Source organism: Photinus pyralis, unplaced genomic scaffold (assembly GCF_008802855.1).
Source record: "Photinus pyralis isolate 1611_PpyrPB1 unplaced genomic scaffold, Ppyr1.3 Ppyr1.4_LG4, whole genome shotgun sequence".
In the NCBI taxonomy this organism is placed as follows: Eukaryota; Metazoa; Arthropoda; class Insecta; order Coleoptera; family Lampyridae; genus Photinus; species Photinus pyralis.
The window spans coordinates 22,028,724-22,039,502 of NW_022170511.1; the positions used below are offsets into that span (position 1 = coordinate 22,028,724).

Here is a 10,779-nt window from a genome sequence, read left to right on the forward strand (position 1 = left end):
CAATGTAAACAAAGCAAGCAAAGCCAAAAGGTGTCGTACTCTCGCAAAAGTAACTGCTAAGGGTAAAAAGAGTACGACGTAAGAAAAACCTTGCAGTTTGATTAAAACAGTCCAAAAGTTAATTAACAAAATATTTTGTAAAAGTTTTAGCAGTAGTTAACAAGATAGTAAATGCATATACACAATGTTGGTTACACTCAAGGTTAAAGTAAGTTTTTGGGGACAATGGGTCAGGTAGGAGCAGGTACCAAGATTCTGAGAAAGGGTTAAAAGTACAGATTGTGACTCATCTTTGGTGCAATAAAGTCCTTTTGTTGAAAGCAAGATGGAACATTACATGGCCTTGTAGGCAAATTTGACTAAAAACAAGATATGTGGAAATTATTGAATCGCCACTCATTTAACGCACATAGATTCTAAACTGAAGAGCTTTGATTAGCGTAATCTCGCTCCTGCAAGATGGGTAGTCCGCCCCTGGTTTCGGGGTTTCGAACCTACAGTTGGATGTCGAAGACAATCACGGAATTAGGTGTCGTAACACAAATTTGACTACAGTTTTTTCCACCCCCGTGACTGCTTCATTCACGGAGAAAATTGTTAGTAACAAACAACAAGTCAGTACATACATCAAACGAATCAGTAATTTCCACATATTACAATAAAATGAACCAAACTTACATGAATGTTACTTCAGGGACAAAACCAAGTTATCAACACCAATAAACATAAATTAAGCAAACATTACACCAAAAATGTAAACAATTACAAACAATAGCATAACGGTATCACACATATGATTGCATTGCGGTTAAACCAAGTAAATTTCAAAAACAAATATTCAAACACACAAGAAATATAAAATACGGCAAACAAAACACAAATACGATATAAAGAAATGCAAAAATTACTACCTGCATTAAATAACACAAAATAACAACAAACATTTATGGAGCGAAACGTTCACGGCCGCCATTCAAGACAAGATGCCAAACGTCACTCCCGTTCGTGCTTTCTAGGTGGCGCAGGCAGCTTTTTCCCACCTAGAAATTGCATGGTTGCCAACTCTCCAAAATGTATGTATCATCGTAAGTTGTATATACAGGGTGGAACCTCTCAGGTTGTAAAAAGGCAGTTTAAACCTCGCTTGAAAGTAAGGTTTGAGATTGGTTGAAATTTGACAACTATGAACTAATCATACGTTAGCTAGATTTCGCCAGAGAACATGTTCAATAAAGACGATTTATTATATAATTGTCAAGTATTAAACAAAATCATCAATGTGTAAAATATATTCGTTATAATTGGTCTTTACAAAATTAACCACCCTGTATACAACTATAGAGCATTTATCTGGTTCTAACCTTCTAACGCTAATGTTGGTAATTTGGGTGGGGTGTGTGTGGTACCTCTGATTGACAACGTAACATAACCTTCCTTTGCTGTCTTTCCTTTTTTTATTCCCAGTCGAAAAACTTCTGTCATCATGTCGTAAGTATAAATCCTATTTTAACAAAGTCATCTTGCTGGATAAATATTTTAATTTTGAATCCTTTTCCTGAAATATGCCTAATTAAACAATTTCACCAATTATTTTTTTATTTAGATCAAAAGTCTCGCGTGATACCCTTTACGAATGTTCCAACGCGGTGCTCAAGCATGCGAAGGTTAAAAGGAGAAACTTCTTGGAAACTGTGGAAATTCAAATTGGTTTGAAGAATTACGATCCCCAAAAGGACAAACGTTTCAGTGGCACAGTCAAGTACGTTCCACCTGTTTAGCGAGAATGTTCAGATTGTTAGTAATTTTCATTGATTATCTAAACATTCCCGCAACTCAGGAAGCTAAGACAATTCTTAGCGGACCTGCACCCAGGGTCTTAAAATAACTGGGGAGATAATTTATTATCGCACAGTCGGGTAAAGATGCGGCGTGGTAAATCGACTTGCGGTAAATACATTTAAATTTCTCGTTAACAATTCCTTTGTATAATCTAGTTTTGTTACTGCAGACTTAAGCATATTCCCCGCCCGAAAATGCAAGTATGTGTGTTGGGCGATCAACAGCATTGCGATGAGGCAAAGGCGAACAATGTTCCCTTCATGGACGTCGAGGCGTTGAAAAAGTTGAATAAGAACAAGAAACTCGTAAAGAAGTTGGCGAAAAAATATGATGCATTTTTGGCTTCCGAAGCGTTGATTAAGCAAATTCCTCGTCTTTTGGGTCCCGGTTTGAATAAGGCGGGCAAGTTTCCTGGCTTGTTATCTCATCAGGAATCCATGATGCAAAAGATTGACGAGGTGAAGTCTACCATCAAATTTCAAATGAAGAAGGTATGTTGGTTGTTATAATATACCGGCATCATAAGCCAGCAAGTTAATGTTTTAAATTTTGTTTGCACGATTTGTTGATGCCAAAGCAAAACTAGAAGTGTATGGCGTATCAACTTTTAATTTGGTACGTTTAAACTTCCGGTGTACAAATTATCATTAATTTTCAGTTGTATTTGACCGACTTTTTTTAGGTATTGTGTTTGTCTGTTGCTGTTGGCCATGTGGGTATGTCACCAGATGAATTGGTTCAAAATGTACATCTATCGATCAACTTTTTGGTTTCCTTGTTGAAAAAACATTGGCAAAATGTTAGGTCTCTTCATGTGAAATCATCCATGGGGCCACCACAGCGATTGTATTAAGATCACAGTGTTTATTACATTATTGTAATGAATGGCTTTGTTTTTTAAGTAAACGTGACTATTCTAATTGGTTTTTTATCTGCCACTGGTTTGGTCATGTGATTGTTTTATTTAATTTCATACTCTTGTAATTGAAGGAATATTAATATTTCAAAATCATATACCCACCGATAAAACTGGTTATTACAAAAAGCTTTTGTCAGTTGCTTATCCAATTATTTACCGAGACAATGCAAATTTTTATTAATTGCCCCAGTTCCCTTTAAACAAGAAGATAGTATTCCACCTTTTATAAGATTTTTTTGACACTAATATGTGCCGGAAAAACCCTTTTGATTTGAAACTAGATCGAGTATCGATAATGTAATTGACTATTATTATTACTTCGTAAGAGTGAAAATTTATCAAGAGATTGAGGGAAACTAGAGAACTAGTTTTCTTAAAAAATAGCATATATATACTGTCCAGGAGAAGGATGTCTATCATGGGGATCTCGTGAACCATAAAAGATGCCCAAATCAGAGAAAAGATGCACAAAAGGAAAGCCAAAACATTCCGAGGATGTGCCAGAAAAACCGAAATATGCCGATTTAGCTTTTATTTTTTCTGATATCTGAACAGATACACAAAATTTAAAAAACCCATTTTCAATGCAACGTTTCGTTTCCGATAAATCATCATTATATGGCCCATAAAAAAGTAATTTCGTGTTGAGTAGCATTTTTTATTAACGAATGCACGGCACACAAAAAAACAAAAGGTGGAAACTGTTGATATCAACAGGATGGTGCACTCGCATACAACGCCCTAATCGTGCTAGAATACCTATCGGGTCAGTAGAGGTATTTGCAGTTTGCCTGTAATTAGAAAACACACGTTGTCGGTGTTATTCAGTTATTGTAATTGTAACCAGTAATAGCAACAATTAAATTGTAATATTTGAGAAATAAACACCCATAATGAAACTAAAAGTGTCTTTTCTATGCAATTCAAAATTTTGGCATTTGTGTTCTATTAAAGTTAGTTTGCGTCCTCCGTATCATTTTAGGTCCCTAACAGTAGAAAATACGCGCGCCAAAATTGTTGGACGATCCTGCGGAATAAACACCTAAAGGGCAGGGCATATTCCGCATATTTATTATAATTGCATGTGCCTTGAAATAAAATTTGTACAATTTGATAATTAATGCCCGTGTAGGAGAGATCGTGAACATTAAAACTTATTACCCAGTTTCCTTTTAAATCTAAAATTCTATAAATAGCCGTCAACTCTGTAAGGGATCACCGCAGCTCTCGCTGTTTAATGAGAGAACAATTCACATTTGTCGAATTGCTTTGTGTCCGTAAGAAATTAGCAGTTTTACGTAATTGTTTGCTTTTCAAATTAAAACGGATAGATAAGGTTCTCAATATAAGGTTATTTCTATAAGTAAACGGCGTCGATTAGTAATTATGTGTTATCAAATGTACATAAATGATAAAACCACTGGAAAGATATCGCTGGTTTTTACAACATAAATTTATCTTGTCGCGTTTATACATTTCACGAGCAGCGTAGTCTAAGTACCCGCTATGTGGTAAACAAGCGCAATAATTTAAAAGTGTAATGAAAACTGAAAAGTGTGAATATTCACGAGTGTAAGTGATAATAAAAAAATGATTGATCATCAGTTTGCCATAACTTGCTAATGCGGATAAACCTTTAAATTCTATTTTCATTATACCTAAAATATATATAAGTTTATTTCCAGTTACAATGTCCAGTGATAAGTGCATCCTGTTTTAATCAACAGTTCTGCGCTACATCCTCTTTTGTGCTGCATCAGGTTTTTTTCAGTTTTTTCGGTTACAAGTTATTATGAAGTGCGGTTTACTAATTTTTATGCTTATCAGTACTTGCCAGTGCCAAATTGGTGGATTATCGCAATATCGTAAGGACAGTGCGTCTGGTAGTTCAAATTGTATACTAGGTAAGGGCCGCATATCAGTTATATAGTAGGTAATTTTTGTGGTAATGAACGTCTAATTACGCGCATATTCTGTTTAATTAACTGTTTTATAAAACACCAAATTAATTGAGAGTCTACAGATATTTTTAATTACACAAACAGTCGCTGAATTACTTACCTACGTAAATACCGAGGTAAATACATGGAAATTTACGAAAATGTGTACTATGTAATATATAGAATCTGTAGTTATATTCAACCATACACCAATTAAATTGGTCAATGATTCAACACAGCCGTTGACAGCAGAAGCGGCTATAATTTCGTTATCTATGTTGATGACCGGTAGATGGCGTATTTCAAAATCATTTTAAAAAACGATCAAAGCTCGTGTGTTGGAATTATAAAATGGCAAAACTCACTATTTAATACATAAAACTAGAGACGCGGTGATGGTGAGGGGCATGCCCCCCTCCCTTCGTTTGCTAATTTAATTTTTAATTTTTTTACTCGGTTTTTTATATAAGTTACAAAATCCTAAGACATTGTCTGACCAAAAGTATTTGTTAATTAGGCCTTATTAATTAAGGTAAACAACTTTAAGGAAAAGACGAGGGCAAATGAAACTCTCAATTTGAGGTAAACTGTTGTCGGAAATTCCTCTGCTAATATCACAAACCGTTTTCTAGTTTTTCTTTGATATGGAAAATAATATTTTTTTTTATTATTCGGGGTATTAGAGCTATCGTTGAGACAAATTGACGCCTCTAGAAGAGGGAACCCACGCGGCTTTTAGATTATAGGTATCACCATAATTCAATGGTATCACTACCACTGATCTATCAGCAGCGGTCATCTGGCGACCGATTTTGTTTGTAGTTGTGAATGTGTAGGTAGTTGATGCATGTTGTATATAGGTAGGTAATTGTTGCATATACTTCAGTAGGTATTAATAAAATTAATAATTATTGTCTACAATTCGAATAATTTTTTCCCGACTCGAAAAAGTACCGAACGATCCTCGAGATCTTTGATTAAGTATTCAACGCTCGTTACCCAATTATCTTGTCAAATAAAAAAACAGTTTCGTTACGCATGCGCAAAAGAAATGTGTTCCGGTATTGTTTTTGTTATATTCAAGGTACATTGCGATCAAAAATGAGTGACCGTCGAGTCACCTTTGGAATTTTTGTTTACATGGGAAATCGTACTTAACTTCAACTTTCAAAGGCGACTCGACAGTCACTCATTTTTGATCGCCCGATATATCGATACAGTGCGATCGTAAATAGTTCCCCCTCCCTTCTAAAGTGGGTACGATAAGCTCGGATTTAAGGGATCGATTTGAAAGTTGGGGGCTAATTATGTAAGGTGTAACGGGTGTATAACTACTTTTTGACATAAAATTTGACAGTTCTAACTTCCAAAATGACGACTGTACGCCATTTTTCAATGGAGATCTCATTTTGAAGTCATTGTATCCATAGTTCGCGTCCCGAGTTTCAACTCTCGCTACTACACTCTACTACTTTTTTCCTCGCTTTTTTCTCAGTCAGAAATGCAACACTCGAAAACCGAGGTAACATAAACATTTTTGTAACTTCGTCAGGTTGGAATTTGTTACGCTCCTTACCTTCGATATGAATTTTTTAAATTAAAAGATTGTATCAAAGAACAGTAAAGTCGTTATTTTATTATTTTTGTTACCTTTTACACGCCCTGTACAATGTATATAAATACAGGGTGCTCATGAATTCTATGATTCTATGATCGTTATTGCAAAATTGGGACGGATCATGTACATTGTTATTGTACTTTATTGTAATGTACAGGGTGGTTCAAATTCGTGGATCACCATTGGAATCTCCGATTCTCCGCAACCGTGAGAGATACACTGTAGGTTAAATTGGATCAAAGTTGCCCTTTTTTGTGACTCGTAAACGCTTTTGAAATTTTTGAAAAATCTTTCAATTGTAACGTCACCGAAAAACTGAAAATGTCAAAGTTCATTCTCATTTTCCTTAGCTTAAACGGGCGGAAATGGACACCTTCTATGGGCACTTTTTTCGGAGAATCTGAATCTGTTATCAGAATTTCCATAGCACGCTAGAAATAGTACAGGTTACTATACTTTCTTATTTTTTATGGACGCCATATTGGATTTGTACGGAATGAGATAAGAGGACACATAAAGAAAAATAATGACGTGTCGCACTATACTTTTACATAAATTTACAAAAAAACATTTTAAATCAGAAGTTTTACATTCATCGCAATATAGTGAGCGACGAATTTGAACCACCCTCTACAAAGGTCTGTCGAAACGGAGTTGAGCTAATAAGTATGTTCATGTATCAATGTTAGTTAACGTTTATTTTATTTATTTATTTATTTTTATTTACTACAAACTCTTACCGACCAATACTCAAAAAATCAAAAAAATTTGCAGATAACACTGAAATCGGTGTTTTACTTCGTGTTAGGAATAGTACGACCCTCCCTTGAAAAAGGCTCCCTCCACGAAAAATTGAAAAACTGGTTCGCTGTGGGGTGATACGGTAGAACCCTTGAGACCCGCTTTGATACAGGTGACAATTGTATGTCTCGTTCTTGTCCGAAATTTTCAGGATAATGAAGCTTGGCTCGGCTACATTAAAAACTTTCGTCATGGACGTAAATCGAGTTGTTGATAGTGCATAAGAATACAAAAAGTCAAATTCCAACTACCCTGCACACGCTATACTTTTTCCGCTTATTATTGGAGTTTTTTCGCCATCAGAATGCCACTCTAAATACTATTTAAACGTTTCTGATTTTCAACGAAAACTATTTTAGGACGGAGAGCCTGTTTATGCCAGCATTTTCGCCGTGTAACAACCGAGTTATCACTTAGCGATGAAACACTTGCATATGTTTACGGGCTGCACTAAAGCGAAAGGTCGCTATCGAAATTTTTTTTTACTAAAACTGCGTTACGTATTTTATTTCCGACTATTCGCACAATTTTATACACGAATTTAACTAGGCCTTAGTACAATTCAGACCCACAGACACTTTATAATTGTACCGCGCTTCACAAGATCCAGGCGATCGTAAAAATTGAACGGAGAACTCGCGCGCTATTGCTGTGTCAACTCGAGACATAGGCCAAAATACACTTACAAGTCCTACGTCACAGCAAGCTCGTCGAGAAATAAATGTCTTTGCTGACCCTATTACATTTATTTTTCAGAATTAAGAAAAGAAGATGTATCTGTGACCAAAGAAAATGACGTAGTATCAGTAACATGGAAAAATGCACCTAATTTTGATCATTGCAACATTACACTTCATTTGGACATATTTGATACTACTGGCCAACTATATTCAGCAAACACGTCTTTTCCCTCACACGACATTATATTTCCATTTATTGGGTGTAAAGTTTACAACTTGTCGCTTGTGGCTACTATGAACGTTTCAAGCGTCGTTCGAGTAACGTTCCCAATTGCGTTTACTAAAGGTAAGCAGGCTCAAGTTGTACATGCAGTACCTACATAGTATTATTTTTTAGAGCCCTCCCCACCTACCTGTAAGACGGCGGAAATAGGCACCTCATTCGCAGTTTTGGAATGTGCGCTGAATGATGAAGAAAGTCAGTGCGATCTTTCAGAACTGATAATCGATTGCAAAACTGAAAGTGGGCAAGAAATGAGAAAAATTGTGAATGCAGATCTCATTAGTGTGAGAATCGAAAATATGACCGCGTGCACCAATTACACTTGTGTCGCAATTGTTAAAGGTAGCGATGGCCAGTTATCGCATCCCAGCACTTCCATACCCATAGAGACAAAGGAAGGAGGTAAGTACCACCATTTGAAATCGGTTATTTACTATACTGATTTTAGTACCAGACCCACCAACACTCCACAATGTGTCTTCCATTACAAATACATCGTTTGTTATTAAGTGGGCGGCACCTACGAATATCAACGGTGTATTAACACGGTACCGCATAACCGTGGCCCCAAAAAATGCACGTTATTACATTCCCCAAAATTGTTCCTTCGACGATCGTATTCCTCAAGAATACGAAGCTGATCCTGATATTAGCAGTCTTACTGTCGCTGATGCGCTTTCCTACTATGAATATGAGGTGTTTGTTGAAGCGAAGACATTTGCATATGGACCACGAAGTGAAGTGAAACGAGTGTTAACCACTGGAGGAAGTATGATTTTAGTAATATATATAAGACTTTTAATTTATGTTATTATATTGTTGTATTGTAGTACCCGGTGAACCGCAAGATGTTGTCTTTGATCTGATAGACGACAAGAGAGTTGCCATAAGGTGGAGGTATCCATGTCCGGCAAATGCAGCAATTGACCACTTTCATATTCAGCTTTTTGGAGATCCTCAGGCCGACTACCAGGTGCCGCAAACCAATTCTACCCATGGGACTCTTGCGACGAATACATCAAGCTACCATTTTATCTTTATTAACTTACAACCGGCGTTTAATTATACCATCGCCTTGAAATCTGTAAGCGTATCGGATAATTTAGAGAGTGCTACAGTTGTGGGTAACTTCCAAACGCCCGAGCATAGTACGTACGAGCAGTGAGTGGGCACACAAACTGTCTGATTTAGTTCCAGAATCTCCCACAATAAAAACCGTGACGAAAGTAACCGCAAGAGCGTTTACCATAGAATGGGAGGAACCAGTTAGAAAAAATGGCAAAATTGTCGGGTATTACCTTCACATATTGAACAACGGTCCGAACCATCTGATCCCTACACTGTGCGCCAAGGATACAAACGCTTACGAATACTTCGTCGGTCCGAGCATTTTATCTTACAGGTTCGAAAAAGGCACGCCCAATTACAATTACACGATCGCAATACAGGCCGCTACAAAAGCAAAAAATGGCACATTGAGCGACCCGTATAATGTCGTTACGAGTGACTCAGGTAATTATATGAGCTTTCACAATGGCTGAGTAAATTGTTTGTCAATCATTGATTCAGTACAGTAATAGTTATTTATGTACGACTGCTTGATAATACGATGATTATAGTCGCTATTAGCGGCCATAATTTGCAATAATATGGCCTAGGCCATAATGATAAAGTTAAACGGCCGCCTGTCAATGTGACAGTCGTAGTTAGGAGTCGATTCAAAGTAAATTGGTTTTGAAAAATGTAGACTTGGTGGAACTATAACTATATATATTGCTAATTAATCGAAATGTTAAATACATAATTAACATTGTTACTGAACCACATATTGGTTCTAGTGATTTATTCGTACGTTCGGTGTCTTAATTGACAATCTACTGCAACTGCAATCAACGCAACGCTTCGTATTTTCATGAATGGCTAGATAAGACTTATAATATAGATGACATCTGTTGTTGCAGTCCTACATAAAGCTTTGTATATATCGCGTCCATAAATAGGCTTTATGGGGACTCGCCTTGTTTATTTGTGCCTCGCTCGCAAGCTCGCTCGGCTAAATAAACGGCTCGTCCATAAAGACCCAGTTTATGTACTTGATATATAAATAGCTATTACATAAAAGTCCAGAAAATGATACATTACTCGCGAGGAAATATTTGTGGCCGAGTACTTTAATTTCCAAGTCAGGTAATGTCATTTTAGTGACGAGTTTTGTATTAAATTTTACCCGAAATCGTATTTTAATATAAAATTTAATTTTTATATAAAACTTTTGATTAATGTCAATCTGTCTGTGATGACAGGAGTCATTATACATTTATACACATTTGGAAATGTCAAAAATGCGGCCGGTAAAGTGACGGTGCGGCCGATAAATTGACAAGCGCCAGGAAACGTAGTCTGTTCTACCTCTGTCATGGAAACCAAAATTTCCTGACAGAAAGTGCGCATAAAAAATTTCAGGACGATTTCTTTATGTCAGGAAAGTTTAGTTTCCATGACAAAGGCAGACCAGATTGCTTTTCCTGCCGCCTGTCACTTTACCGGTCGCACTTGTCACGTTACCGGCCGCACCTGTCACTTTTCCGGCCGCACCTGTCACATTGCTAAATGTTTGTAATGGCTCTGTCATAACTGACAGATTGACATTAGTCAAATGTTCTATATGAAAATTGAAATTTTGTATTAAAATACGATTT

General features: G+C 36.5%; 2 protein-coding genes across 2 annotated transcripts; both read left to right on the top strand.

The window, feature by feature from the left end:
* Positions 1–1,374: 1,374 nt before the first annotated feature.
* Positions 1,375–2,759, top strand: LOC116167882 (60S ribosomal protein L10a). The gene is made up of 4 exons (XM_031483481.1): positions 1,375–1,488; positions 1,604–1,759; positions 2,009–2,330; positions 2,522–2,759. Exons 1-4 carry the CDS (start codon positions 1,484–1,486, stop codon positions 2,690–2,692), a joined length of 654 nt encoding a protein of 217 aa, XP_031339341.1. The 5' UTR covers positions 1,375–1,483; the 3' UTR covers positions 2,693–2,759.
* Positions 2,760–4,064: 1,305 nt separating this feature from the next.
* Positions 4,065–9,621, top strand: LOC116169008 (protein sidekick-2-like). Its single transcript, XM_031485040.1, has 7 exons — positions 4,065–4,330; positions 4,444–4,662; positions 7,874–8,143; positions 8,195–8,482; positions 8,529–8,849; positions 8,911–9,228; positions 9,272–9,621. The coding sequence occupies exons 2-7, from the start codon at positions 4,551–4,553 to the stop codon at positions 9,619–9,621; spliced, it is 1,659 nt and encodes a 552-aa protein (XP_031340900.1). The 5' UTR covers positions 4,065–4,330; positions 4,444–4,550.
* Positions 9,622–10,779: the final 1,158 nt, after the last annotated feature.